This window comes from Babylonia areolata, chromosome 2 (assembly GCF_041734735.1).
Source record: "Babylonia areolata isolate BAREFJ2019XMU chromosome 2, ASM4173473v1, whole genome shotgun sequence".
Lineage (NCBI taxonomy): Eukaryota > Metazoa > Mollusca > Gastropoda > Neogastropoda > Buccinidae > Babylonia > Babylonia areolata.
The window spans coordinates 57,066,988-57,082,609 of NC_134877.1; the positions used below are offsets into that span (position 1 = coordinate 57,066,988).

At 39.0% G+C, this 15,622-nt stretch overlaps 1 protein-coding gene across 1 annotated transcript; it reads left to right on the forward strand.

The window, feature by feature from the left end:
- Window positions 1-171: 171 nt before the first annotated feature.
- Window positions 172-10,121, forward strand: LOC143279517 (uncharacterized). Its single transcript, XM_076583572.1, has 5 exons — window positions 172-450; window positions 4,546-4,640; window positions 5,978-6,182; window positions 6,998-7,177; window positions 8,782-10,121. The coding sequence occupies exons 1-5, from the start codon at window positions 421-423 to the stop codon at window positions 8,908-8,910; spliced, it is 639 nt and encodes a 212-aa protein (XP_076439687.1). The 5' UTR covers window positions 172-420; the 3' UTR covers window positions 8,911-10,121.
- Window positions 10,122-15,622: the final 5,501 nt, after the last annotated feature.

Consider the following 15,622-nt stretch of genomic DNA (forward strand, 5'->3'; position numbering starts at 1 on the left):
CATAGAACTAAAGGGTAAAAGTGACAGACGGGCTTAATCGAAAATTTCTGTTTCCGGCGAATCAGCAATGGGAGCCCAGCGAATGGAGCGGTGGAGGTGGGTTTGGGGTCTTGGCATTTTCCAGTCACAAGACCTCTGCTGTGTTTGTGACTGCGCAGACGATCGCTCTCTCTTTGCTGTTGTTTTCTGTTGATCAGATAAAAGCCCGGCTGCTGTCAGTCCTTTCTGTGTGTTTTTCAGTGGCCCAGAAATCAGATAGCAAGGGGTACCTGCTTCAGGCGCACGGATATCAGTGTTTATCTTTGGTTTTCACACTCAGTGATTCTGTTGATACGAGCTGGGGCAGAACAAAAAACAACAAACGAAAAACTTTGTCTCCGAAAAGTGTTTGTGTCAACGTGTATACAACTGCGCGGCGATATGTATCTGCTTGGATTCATTCTGTGTTTGGTAAGTCAACAGTTCTGTGATTGGCTGGGGAGAAAACAGTGGTGATAGAATTATGTCAACGGTTGTGTTGGAAAAAAAGAGTTTAGATATGTCTTCCTCCATTATATAGATATGTAGATGTCGATAATAAACTGAGGGAGAGGCCTCTCCTTCTGTTCAAATGATATGCGTGCAAATTCGATAGTTATATCTAACTCGGCGAATGCTCTCAAGATTTAAAACTGAATGGCCTCGTTAAACATTTAGGTAATTCATTTTATCCTGAAACACATTCGTTTCATATGTATGCGCCAAGCATGTATTAACTCTCTGGCTGCTGAGTTCATGCTTCGGAGAGGAAGGGGTATACCAACGTGTAAAAAAATAAAATAAAAGGGATGAAGCAAGCAAATGGATACAGGATATAAGAAACCAAAAAGTAAAGGAGCTGATGAACTCACTATTGTAACGATTATTTTGAAGTGTGAGAAAGGTCCTTTTACCTCATGATGCAATGTGTCGAATGAATGAAATGCGACAAGCTATTTGAGGGAGCTAATGTACAGCTATAAATCAAGAAAAGTATGTATATCTTCATGGCTTAGAGCATGCCAGAAAAAAATGGCATGTTTGATTGACATTGTTTGAAATTTGTTTTTTTCAAAATTATAATTATTGCGAGTACAGTAAGGATGGTTTCTTTCTTTCTTTCTTTCTTTCTTTTATATTAATGTAACATATTTGCACATCATTAAAATATTTAATAAAAAGTAGATATGTTTAGTTATAAACATAAGAACTTGTGAAATTCATTCTTGAAATACCATATACTAATTATGGTAATGTTTGTATAAAACGTTCGTAATATTCGAAATTACGAGTTTATCAGTTTGAAACATCGCATCATATTCGCTCATTGTTGCATGTATAGTTTGCTAGTTTCCTATATCGATATGATTGTTAATGTGTTTTGAATTTCATTCATTTAAATTGTCCTGGGTGGACACTGCAACATGGAAAAGAATATTTTGCGTAATGAATGACTACAAACGTGCTCATTAAACAGAAAAAACTGCAACATAACAACAACAAAATCGCGGATTGATGATATTCTGGATTTCTGTCGTGTTGTCAAATAAAAATACAATTGAACACAATCGAGCAGCAAGCTAAATAGCTTTGGATATGTTGCTGGTCGTCACTCTGTTTTATTGGCCATTAGCAGCTAATTGATGGTCATATGAAAAGAGGGGTGTGGGGGTAAGAGAATGTGGGGGAATGAGGAAGTGTGGAGTCATGATCTCCATGATATTGGAAAGCCTGCTTTTCTTTCATTTCTTTTCTTCTTTGTCTTGGAGTTTTTTATATGGATGGATGGATAAGCGGGTGAGTGTTTGGCCAGTACAGAGATTAGATGGATGATTTTGAAGAAACTATAAAAAAAAATTTAAATCAGAAGAGATGGTAAAATGATCTTTAGGAGAGGAGATTTGGTAAAAACGATGTTCAGGAGAGATGATAAAAACGATCTCCCGGACAAAAGAAAAAGCAATCTTCAGGTAAACGATGAATATATCTTCATGGTACACAATAGAAACGATCTTCTTATAACACGATTTTAAAAAATGATAATAAATAAATAAAAATTTTTTTAAAAATAATTAAAAAAACAAAACAAGCCACGGGTAGCTGATAAAAATGGTCTTCACTGCGGAAGTCAACAAACGCAATCTGCCGGAAAAACGATCTTCAATTAAACACTAAAATGCTATCCAGGGGAGAGAATAAACACTATTTTAAGGAAGGACAACAAAAAGGATCCTTGGTAAACGATCCAACATCCCCAGGGAAGACGATAAAAACAACCCGCAGGAAAGGCAACAGAAAACGATCGATCTTTGAGTGAATTTTTAGTGGTCTTCAGGAAAGACAGTGAAAACGATCGATCTTTGAGTGAACTATTAGTGGTCTTCAGGAAAGACAGTGAAAACGATCGATCTTTGAGTGAACTATTAGTGGTCTTCAGGAAAGAAAGTGAAAACGATCGATCTTTGAGCGAACTATTAGTGGTCTTCAGGAAAGAAAGTGAAAACGATCGATCTTTGAGCGAACTATTAGTGGTCTTCAGGAAAGACAGTGAAAACGATCGGTCTTTGATTAAACTATTAGTGGTCTTCAGGAAAGACAGTGAAAACGATCGATCTTTGAGCGAACTATTAGTGGTCTTCAGGAAAGAAAGTGAAAACGATCGGTCTTTGATTAAACTATTAGTGGTCTTCAGGAAAGACAGTGAAAACGATCGGTCTTTGATTAAACTATTAGTGGTCTTCAGGAAAGAAAGTGAAAACGATCGGTCTTTGAGTGAACTATTAGTGGTCTTCAGGAAAGACAGTGAAAACGATCGGTCTTTGATTAAACTTTTAGTGGTCTTCAATAAAGACAGTGAAAACGATCGGTCTTTGATTAAACTATTAGTGGTCTTCAGGAAAGACAGTGAAAACGATCGGTCTTTGATTAAACTATTAGTGGTCTTCAGGAAAGACAGTGAAAACGATCGGTCTTTGGGTAAACTGTTGATGGTTTTTTAGGGAAGACAGTGAAAACGACTTTTGGGAAAGACAACGAAAACGATCTTTAGGAAAACGATTTAAAAGTTCAAGGGAGACGACTAAAATAACTTCAGAGGAGATGATAAAAACGACGGGAAAGGCAATAAAAACGATCTTCGAGAAAGAAAATTTAAACTTTCATGAGGTAAACGGTTTAAAAGTTCATAAGAGACGATGGAAATAACTTCAGTGAAGATGATAAAAACGCTCTTCTGGAAAGACAATGAAAACGATATTAAGGAAAACGATAAAAAAAAATTATTTCAATCCAGACGATGAAAGGGATCTTCAGGATACACATTAAAAACGATATGTGGTACACAATGCAGAATGAACTTTCAAAGAGACAACAAAAAAATAACCCATGAAACGCTTCAAATATCGTGGACTTGCCATGCTTATAGACAGAGAAACAGAAGGTGAACAAAATATATAAAAAAATAAACGAACAAGCAAAGAAAACAAAAGTTGTCTTGAAAGAGAACGAAGGGGAATGAAATCATTTCATTTTCTCAGAAGCAGAATAATCGAATGATACTTATATTCGTTCTGTTTTTTAATGGAAAGAAGAAGTAGTAAATGAAAAAGGAAATAAGTTCAAGGGGAAAATGAGAAGGAAAGAAAGAAGAAGAAAAAATACACATCAAAACATCATATACATAATATCATGATTTCGTGAAGAATCATTGACAGCACTGCAAAGTTAGAGAGAGAGAGAGAGAGAGAGAGAGAGAGAGAGACAAGACAAGACAAGACAAGACATAGACAAATTCTTTATTTCGAGGATAATAGATCAGCACTGGTGTGCTTTTTTACATCCAGTCCCCGCCCTGAATAGGGTCTACACTACACAATATTTAATAAAATGAAAGCATGGTGTTAGTACAGATACACAACAGAGGGAGAAAAAAAATGCATAAATCAAAACGAAAACAACAACCACACACACACACGCACGCACGCACACGCACACACACACACACACACACACACACATGCATGAGAGAGAGAGAGAGAGAGAGAGAATCCATCCTCTAGTGGCTTCTAAATGGTCGGAGGAATAATGAGAATTCTGATTGTTTCGTCAATAGTCCCACAGCATTAGCAGATTGCATGAAGAGCCGGGTAAAGCTGAAACACGCAGGCTGTTACTGTGAATTCCGGACGTTTAAAGATGCAATCTTCTGATTGCCTTCCTTGGAAAGGACGGACGACAACTGTGACATTTATTGGATAAATTACCTACTTGCGCGTGCGTGCGTCCATGCACATGCACACACACACACACACACGAACACATTCACGCACACATACACATATGAAAAAACAAATCCCCGTCTGTCTCTTTTTCTGTATTTCTCTCTTTCCTGCCTTCCTTGTTATTTTTAAGTAGGCCTACACAGAAAATGGAAAATGTACAGCCATAAAACTGAAGAAAAATATCTAGATACATCAGCAGTTTTTGTCGATTTTTTTTTTTTTTTTTTTTTTTTTTTAACTGTTGCAGATTTCACTGGTTCAGGCCAAGAAAGGACCTTGCTTCGAATTTCCAGGCGAAAGCTTTCTAGAGTTCAAGCCTAACAACTTTGACATTTCGCAAGAGTAAGAATGAAAAGATATATTTATTGTTTGTTGTATTGTTCGGTATATATAGATTTGATTCGTTCAGACAAATGCTTCTCAAGTCACGTCAGAAAGAATGTGAGAGAGAAAGGAAGAAAAAGTTAGAGTTCGAGTGCGTACGAATGTGCATGAATAAATGAGTACCCGCACGAGTGTGTGCGTGTGCGTGCGCGCTCGCGCGTGCGTTGTGTGTATGCGCGCGCGTGTATGAATGTGTGTGTGTGTGACGCAGAGAGAGAGAGAGAGAGAGTGTGTGTGTGTGTGTGTGTGTGTGGGTGAGTAGGTGTGAGGATGCGTGTGCAAAGAAGTTTAGAGCGATTACTTTTTCATCTTTTAAATATATGTATATACGTGATTAGTCCATTTATAATCAATGTTGAAAACATATTTTGTGTTTGTGTATTCGAAATGTTCATTACTTCTTTATGCTTTATGGGTTTTTTTTAAATAACATTTGAGACACATTACTTCCAGTGTATGGAGTGAGTATGTGAAGCGATGAATGCAAAGCTTTTACATTCGTACCTTCGTCGTAGGCCTATATTTAATATATGTTTGTTTCTAACAACCATATATTCATGTTGACTAATTGTATGTGTTGTGATGATGCACATGGATAAATATCTGTAATTTGAGATAATAAAGTTTTGTTTTTGTTTTTCTTTTTTCTTTTTTTTCTTTTTTTTTAAACCTCATCTCACCTCATCTCATCTCACCTCACCCCATCTTACCTCGCCTCATGTTATGCTATGTTATGTTATGCTATGTTATGTTGTCTTGTCTTGTCTTGAGTCGTGTCGTATCTCGTCTCGTCTCGTCGTCTCGTCTCGTCTCGTCTCACCTTACCTTACCTTACCTTACCTTACCTTACCTTACCTTCTTACCTTACCTTTTCCTTACCTCACCGTACCTTACCTTACCTTACCTTTTCCTTACCTTACCCTTACCTCACCCTTACCTTTTCACTACCTTACCCTTACCTCACCTTACCTTTTGTGTGTGTGTGTGTGTGTTTGTGTGTGTGTGTGTGTGTGTGTGTGTGTGTGTGTGTGTGTGCAATTATGTAGTACGCGTAGTCTCTGAATCTGTTTTACATCATTGTGCGCTAAATCATTATTTTTCTTCTTCTTTCTTTTGTGAGTTATTGCGCGCGCGCGCGCGCGTGTGTGTGTGTGTGTGTGTGTGTTGATGTTTATTGTAAAGCGCTTTGAGCTCTCTTTAAGGGAGGAAAGCGCTCAACAAATGTCCATTGTTATCATTATTATTACCTTACCTTTTCCTTACCTTACCTTGCCTTACCTGACTACGGTGCACAGCGTTCACTACAACCTGAAGCTGCAGACCAGGGCCTCCGAGGGGGTGGTGATGTACGCAGAGGGACCCGAGGACTACGAGGCTCTTTTCCTGTCCCAGGGCAAACTGGTGTACCTCCTGACCAACCCCTCCCCTTCCGGGGTGGAGGGCACCACCGGGGGGTACTATGTCAGCAACCAGGAGGTCAACAATGGCACGTGGCTAGAGGTTAGTTGCTGTCAGGGTGGGGTTCGGGGGGTGGTGGGGGGGGAACGAGGAAGAGAGAAGAGAGAGAGAGTTAACGTCAAAGTCAAAAAATGTTTTAATGTCAGGCCTCTGGCCCATAAGTGATGACATGAGCTGTGTACGAGGGAACGTTTACATATTGTAGCTTGCATTGCTATGTGAACAAAACTTGACAGCGTTCATTTGTACAAGACATAAGTAAGCAGAATTTACATAGATGGATTTCGATAATACTTTAGCTGAATAAATCCATTTCTTATTTTATTATGCTTGGGACATATCAGCAAAAAGTGAGGGAGAAGAGAGAGAGAGGGGGGGGGGGGGTAGGGAAGGAGTGAGAGCGACAGAAACAGAGACAAAGAGAGTCAGATTGTTTTTTAATCAATGTTAGCCATGGCTCCTCGTGGAGGAATAGTGTGTCCGTGCGCACGAAGTTGTAAACAGAATGAGTCCGTAAGTCCATAGAAAATGCCTGCGCTCCCGCTCAGGCGTACACAGTTGGTAGGCTATGTAACTTCATAGCAGCGGCACAACAAAAGCTCAACACCAATATGAACCAATCACCGCCAATGCCAGCAGTCCACTTGGAGCTATCGATATTAGGTCGTCAAGAAGTTATAACCCTACACGCCAGAGAAGATCCTGCACTACAGCGGAGCCACTGAGTCACTCCGATTTTTGACGTTCGGTTGTTCCGATCCAACACGCCGACACCACGTCCTGACTCTAAGGTGACGACAACCACTGCATTTACTAATCCTGATCTCGATCCTGCTCAAAAGCTTTTCCTTCTTCAGGTGGACGTGTGGAGGAACTGGGAGGCAAACCAACCGTATCAGAAAAAGAAGACGCTGATGACAGGCCTCACGATCAAGGACACGAGCACTGGTGTGGTGGAGACCCACCTGGATGAAATCAAACACCGTGGGGTGCGCATGAACCCCACTGTCTACTTCGGAGGAGTGGCTCCCTACGTGGTGAGTAAAGGGACTGACGACGACGGCGACGATGGTAATGGGGTGACGACAGCAAGATAAAGATAATGATGATGATGTTACTGTTGCTGCTGCTGCCGCTACTACTACTACTGATGATGATGTTGACGACAACAACAACAACAATAATAATCATGATAATAATAATAGTAGTAATGATAATAATGAGGATGTTGATGTTGATGGATAAATTATTGGCGGAGGACGATTGATGATGAATGATGGATGAGTGATGACGGATAGTAAAAAAAGAAGAATGACGGTTCATGATTGATGATGATTAGTTATTATGATAATAATGATTGATTGTGATGATGTCGGCCATGACGACTACTCTGATGCTGCTGTGCTGCTGCTGATGATGATGGTGAGGGTGATGATGATGATGATGATGACGATGATTATATCATGATACTTTCTTTGTTTCTTTAATTTCTTTCTTTCTGTTGTTTTCTTTATTTACTTTCTTTCCTGCCTCAATTTCCTTTCAGTTTTTCTTCCTTCCTTCCTTCCTTCTTCCTTCCTTCCTTCCTTCCTTTCCCTTCTTTCTCCCTTCCTTTTTGACTTGCTGCTTTCCTTCACTCAGACAGACAGGCAGACATACATACACACACACGCGGGGAGAGAGAGAGAGAGAGGTCTACATACACACACACACACGCACACACACACACACACACACACACACACACACACACACACACACACACACACACATTCACACAAACAAGCAAGCGCGCGCACGCACGCACACACACACACACACACACACACACACACGCATGTATGCATGCGTACGCACAGACACGCACACACACACACACACACACACACACACACACACACACACACACACACACACACACACGCACGCACGCACGCACACACCACATATATTGCTTGAACCTACAGACGAAAAGTTAACCAGAAGCACAATAATGCCTGTTCCTATCCGGAAGCAAATCGAACAGGTCTGCAAAGGAAAGGGGGAAAAGAAGCTTTTGATCATGTAGCGTATTATATGCTCGGCCCTAGGAAAGGATTTTCGGATTTGCAATCGATCCCAATATGTAACCGAACACTGAATTAGTGATCGGCAAAGATCCGTGGTCCTACAGGCGAACGGTGTTTCTGCGATGACATGACCCCATATGATATTTTCCCTGGACGCCTTCGAAGTATTAATTTTGACGAATGTTACACTGTGAAGGTCAGTCAATTGCAATAAAAGTAAAGAATTGCAACTGATGGTGATGATAGTGATGATACTGTTGATGCTGATAACGATGAAGAGAAGAAGAAGAAAAAGAAGAATGAGGACAACAGAAACATCATCATCAGGAAAAACGAACAACAACAACGATGATAATGATGATAGCGGTGGTGGAACTGATGATGTTAATGATGACGGAAAGGATAGGATGCGGATGATGATTGTGATAGTAGTGATAGTGATGGTGTGTGCGTCGTTGATTATGATGATGGTGACGATGACGATGATCATGACGGTTTTAGCCGACTGATGGATCTGAACAAAGGGAAGTATGCATAGCATCTCCCCATCCACATCTCTCTCTGTATTGCAGATCCATACAAACAGGACGGTATCGCCAGACCTTGTGGGCGAAATCAAGGAGATCCACGAGGCACACAACGGCGTGGACTTCGAAATCTACTCGCTCAACTTCGATGGCAAAGTCTACCCCTGTAGCTGAAGAATGTCAGCTTCTGCAGAGCCAGCTTTGGATGATATTACTTGTCATGTATTTTTATTCTACCATTGATTAATACGAATGCAAGACTAACGCACGCATTCAACTCACCCGAGAGCATAATTAGCGAATGAATGGCACGCATTATTGTACTGTCCCATGCTTCGGTTTTGACCTACCAACTGGAAACGTGAAAGTTAGGCTGAAGAATTATTATACCACGCAAAACTGTGTGAAAATACTTGTGGAATATACATCTTTAAGATGGACTTGTATAATGCTGGCTCTTTGCCTGTACCTATAGGTTATGTTATAATGAATTGTTTGCCTGTCAGCGAATGGTGCAACGAGCCGAAGACTTTTTTTTTCGAACATTTTGTCCGTTCTGAACAATGGTCCTATTGATATGGTTTTGGTTATGATCCGGATAGGTCCAGGGGAATTTCAAAGGAATCTTCACAACATGGAACGAAGTATCAGTTAGTGTAATGTACCGAAACAAAACATGAATGTATTTACATGACAGTGTAATGGTAGATAGTGAGATAAAGATTAATTATAGCAACAACAAAAACAGCAAAATTAGTGGTGATGATGATGATGATGATAACGATTCCGGTGGCGATCCATAGCTGCATCCGGGTCCAGAATTCGTTTTACAGATTTTTTTTTCATCATTGGCAGATTAAGAGGAAAAAAAGAATAGGCAAAGTCAATTACCACATTTACTACCCAAGAGAAAGAAAAGAAGGAAGATTCAATCTGGGCAACTGAGCAAATTAATCAGCTAACCGTTCGACGATGGCAAAGGTTTTTTTGCTCAGTGAACTGTCCTGTAGTTGACTTGTGATGCTGACGCTGTACACTGAATATATGCCAACATGTTATGGTACTTTTCTTTTAACCGTAATATGACTACAGTCAGTGTACATGTGCCAAAATATAGACTTACTGTTATACTTTTCGTGTGAACATCTTCCTATACATGATTCTATGCTGAGAATGACCGTCTTTGTAATGTGAATGTATATTATTTGAATATTCGCTTTCAGAGTTTGAATTCCGTATGATCCAAACTTTGTGTTACAGCTGAACACTTAATTAACTGTACATAATACACCAGCTTCATATGTATGCAGAATCAATGACAGGTTTGGGTTTTCCAGTTCGAAATTTGTATTTGTATGTGAACTTTCTTTCTTCTTCTTTTTTTTCTTCTTTTTTTTCTTCTTTTTTTTTTAACTTTCTATTCTTTTTTTTTCTTCTTTTTAACTTTTTTTTTTTACCCACGGTGCATTGTATATGTTGATGGCAGTGTACTGACTTGCAGGCATCTGTCATGGATACCGTTGCTTTACGCATTCACCCCGTGTTGTTTTTCCTTATAAGATCAATGAAAATGTAAATGTTAACCGTCGCGAATTTTAGTTCTCTCTCTCTCTGTCTGTCTGTCTGTCTGTCTGTCTCTCTCTCTCTCTCTCTCTCTCTCTCTCTCTCTCTCTCTCTCTGCCTTTTTATGTTATTTTTTCCCCTATCATGTTACCATCATCTCTCTCTCTCTCTCTCTCTCTCTCTCTCTCTCTCTCTCTCTCTCCCTCTCTCTCTCTCTCTCTCTCTCTCTCTCGGTGCCTTTTTATGTTATTTTTTCCCCTATCATGTTACCACCATATTCATGTCTTCGTTTTCTATTGTGTAGACCCTATTCAGGGCGACGACATGATGTTAAAAAAAAAGTACATCAGTGCCTATTAATAGATACATATTAACCTCGGAGATAATGAAATTTATAGTTTCTTGTCTTGGCTTATCTTGTTCTCTCTCTCTCTCTCTCTCTCTCTCTCTCTCTCTCTCTCTCTCTCTCTCTCTCTCTCTCCTCTCTCCTCTCTCTCTCTCTCTCCTCTCTCTCTCTCTCTCCTCTATATCTCTCTCTCTCCTCTCTCTCTCTCCTCTCTCTCTCTCTCCTCTCTCTCTCTCCTCTCTCTCTCTCTCTTCTCTCTCTCTCCTCTCTCTCTCTCTCTCTCTCCTCTCTCCTCTCTCTCTCCTCTCCCTCTCTCTCTCTCCTCTCTCTCTCTCTCCGCTCTCCTCTCTCTCTCCTCTCTCTCTCTCTCTCTCTCTCTCTCTCTTTGTTACTCTGTGAATATTTTTCATTTCATTTTCTCTTTGGCCCGAGGGCTGGGTGTAAATAATAATAATAATAATGGTATACATATAGCGCTGAATCTTGTGCTTATTCCACTTCCCTCAATTATAATGGTCGTTTGTTCGTTCGTTCGTTCTCTGTCTCTCTGTCTGTCTGTCTGTCTGTCTCTCTCTCTCTCTCTCTGTCTGTCTGTCTCTCTCTCTCTCTCTCTCTCTCTCTCTCTCTCTCTCTCTCTCTCTGTCTGTCTCTCTGCGTTTTGTGTGTGTGTGTGTGTGTGGTGTGTGTTTTACTGTCTCTGACTTTCTAAAGTCTCACTCTTTCTCGTCCTTCCCCTCACTTTATTTCTTGCCCATCTGTCCGCCCGTCCCTGTATGAGTGTGCATGTGTGTGCGCGCGCGTGTGTTACATGTTGTGTGTGTGTGTGTGTGTGTGTGTGTGTGTGTGTGTGTGTGTGTGTGTGCAAGCAAGCGAGTGCCTTTTCGGTTTGTTGTTGTTGTTGTTGTTTTTAGTAATTTTTTTTCTTTTTCATTCATTCGTTTATTCTTCTCTGTCTTACTTCATTTAAACATGACATTCAATAGCCAATGGTTTCTGCGTAGGCTGGATAAGAACTGTTGCAAATTTTACTTCAAAGACCTATTCCCATTTAAAAGGTCACAATTGTTGAAAATATAATGTCACTGGAAAAATCTATATTTCTGGTAGACATATATGTACGTGTTCCGTTTTTTGTTTTCTTTATTTTCATTGCTCTTTTTTTTTTCTTTCTTTTTTTTTCTTTTTCTTTTTCTTTTTTTTTCTTTTTTTTTTGTCTCTCCTCTGCATCGTCTTTTCTAGGTTCTTCCTGTTGCATTGCATGCTTTCTTCAATTTTTGAATATGCTATTCTATTTCATATAAGCAGTGAAATAATGTTGTTGTTTTCTCGCTTCAGACAGTGTTCAGCATGCAAGATGAATGGTTCGCCTTGAGGCCAAGAGACGTAAATTGTCATATTTCAAGAGAGCACTAGAAGCTTTCTAACGTATGAAAGTGATTCGATTTTTTTTAACATGTACATAAAGGCGTACGATTAAACTTACTAATCAATTAAAGATGGCTTCGGATATATGTGTGTGAGCGGACAGGCAGACGAACTTACGGACTGACGGATAAATACACGCATGCAGGCATACATATATGCAGGTACGCACATATGTTGGTATGTGTTGATGGAGGGAGGGAGGGAGGGCGTAACTGAGGGATTGACGTATATCGACCTCTACGAGCATGTATGTGTATCCATATATGAGTATTTTCATGGTGTGTGCGTGAATCAGTATGTGAGAGGCAGGCGAAGGGGTTGGGGACGGGGAATGGGGAGGAGAGGAGAAAGTGTGTGTGCATGTGATGTGAGCGCTCGAAAGCATGCGGGTGTGATTTCATCCACAGGTGCATTTACACGTGTGACACGTGTTCACTGGGGGTTTTTTGTTTTGTTTTTGTGTTGTTGGTGGTGTTGTTTTGTTGGGGGGTTTTGTTTGTTTGTTTTTTTTTTTTTTTTTGTTGTTTTTTCTTTTGTTGGGAGAGGGGGGTGAGGGGGCCGAGGGGGGCACAATCCACAGAGACAATGAAGCCAAAACGCACATATCTTCAGCTACAATTTCTTTAATAATGCATGAACTATGTGTGACACATAATTGAGGCTATGTACAAGACACAAAGACACATAACTAAGAATCAGTGTACTGAAACACAGAAAGAAAAACTTTTTTTTTCACTAATGACCATAAATCAAATGGGGGGAAAAAGGTGAAAAAAAAAAGCGGATGGAAGGAGGCCTAATCTCCAGTTACATTATTCCACCCACAAAACGAAACCGAAAATAGAAATTTAACAGAAAGAATGAAAAACAGAGGAAAAATAACGGGAAAGAAAAGAAAGACACGTGCGCTCCAAAAGGAAAGATGAACGTTATACTCATTTATTGTCACACACGTGCAGAGCACGAACTGGAACATGTCACTTTTTCAACCGACAGTATCAGTGTCAGTATCAGTAGCTCAAGGAGGCTGTCACTGCGTTCGGTCAAATTCATATACGCTACACCACATCTGCCAAGCAGATGCCTGACCAGCAGCGTAACCCAACGCGCTCAGTCAGGCCTTGAGAAAAAAAAGTAAATAAATGAATAAAAAATAAATAAATAAATAAAATGATAAAATAAGAATAAATAACAATAATAATAAATAAAATGAAATAAATAAAGTAAAAATAACAAAAAAATAATAAAATAAAATAAAATAAACCGACAGAAAATACACAACAAGAACAACTGACCCATCATTCTCTCCACGACTATTCTCATTTTACGTGACAGCAACGCAAAAGAAAACACAGTGAAGATCAGACTGATAAATTTAATACCATTCTTTAGAATAGTGTAATGATTATGCAGAAAGTACAGTTCAGAGAATACAGACATTACGCTGATCATAATCACATAACTTGAAGACAAAAACCTTCGATTCTATGATAACACCTTAAGCAAAGCACAGTACCAATTATGCAGAAAGTACAGTTCAGAGAATACAGACATTACGCTGATCATAATCACATAACTTGAAGACAAAAACCTTCGATTCTATGATAACACCTTAAGCAAAGCACAGTACCCGGAGCGAATTGTATTTCATGTGAAACATCACTTCTAGACAAGACCAAGACCAAAGTGATAAAATCATTTTAGATATAGACAAAATTGAGGACGCAAACAAATAAGTATCAAAAAAAAAATCATATTCTTTTTGACAACATTCATCACTAATCAAAGTCCATGACAAAGGAACAATGTTCCAACAAACAGTGTCTTTTACACACATGTTCGGGTTGTTTTTATCATGCATAAAATAAACAACATTAATCACTAATCAAACTCCATGACAAACGAATAATGTTCCAATAAACATTGTCTTTTACACACATGTTCGGTTTGTTTTTATCATGCACAAAATAACCTAACGAACAAACAACAAGCACAAAAAAAAACTTGTAACAAGAATCAACAATGATACTAAAACGGTGAAAAAAAATTATACAGCATTATATATATATACATTTTTTTCTCAATTTATATATATGTGGGGGTGAGGATGGGGAGGGTGGACGGGGTTGGATGGGTGTGGGTGTGTGAAAGAAAAATGATAACAACACTCAGAAAATCTTGATACAGCCAAATTATGATCATATATGTATTACCATGCTGATCTATCAGAACGAAACAAAATCTTCTCAAAGGTAAATCCACAGCAACGTATCACATGAAACATGAGTTCTTCACAACAACTATCCATCGAGATTCGTAAATAATACTGAAATGGTAAAGATTAGCATACACAGCACTCTTTTTTTTTTTTCTTTTCTTTTTTTTCTTTTTTTTTTTTTAAAGTCGCACAATTTACAATGCATAGTCTCAATGGCAAACGTCTATCTTTATCAGAAAGCGTCTTGATGATACATCATCATTCATTCATCAGAAAACATCTTAAAACAAGAAGAAGAAGAAAAATATATATCATGTTTCCCGATTCTCACAAGAGAAGAAATAACTAATATCGTACTCTGTCTGTTCTGGTGATTCGCACTGTCATCATCAATGAGATCAGTGATTTTTGATGTTCTTTTATTCAGCAGGACCAACGAGCTAACAGATAACGGCGACAATTACTGGATCAGACTTGATATTATCATCTCTTGTATTTTGCAAGGCATCGGGAGCATTTAGCAGCATTCTTCGGAACAAGGTCATAAGATGATTGAAATGGTGTTGGCAAGATGCAACATTCTGTTCAAAATGGTGGGGGAAAGTTGAAGTGAGTAAATGATTATCATAATAATGTAATCGAACCTTACTACACAAAGTAACCAATGACTTTCCCCGGAAGCATATTATCAATTTCTAACATTAAAACGCTAATTCACAATTAAAAGAGTATGTGATGCGAAGAAAAGACACATTTTGATATACGTTCAATTACAGTGTGTGTGCGTGCGTGCGTTCGTGCGTGTGTGTGAGTGTGTGTGTGTGTGTGTGTGTGTGTGTGTGTGTGTGTGTGTGTGTGGTCACATTTTGGTGTGTGTATGTAACATAGATATAATGTTTTATGTTATCAAAAGCGTTTTTGTAAAGCACCTAGAGCAGATTTCTGGATAGTGTGCTATATAAGTATCCATTATTATTATTATTACAGTCATGTGTTGATCAGTAGCTAACACCGTGAGTTGCTACGCTTTTAGAAACATGATAAACTCATTCCCTTATTCTCTCTCTCTCTCTCTCTCTCTCTCTCTCTCTCTCTCTCACACACACACAAAATGTACTCAAAACTAGCGGAGTATTTGCATCTAATCTACAATTTACCGGGAAATGTGGTCTCAATCAACAAATGAAATAAACGTATTCATTCCAGTATTGGTTGTTATTTATTTGAACGTAGCAACCATGTTAAACCGTATGAAGAGTATGAGATCATAAGAACAACTGATCAAGATTGTGACGAACCTAAACCTTAACAACATTTTTTTTTTTTTTTTTTTT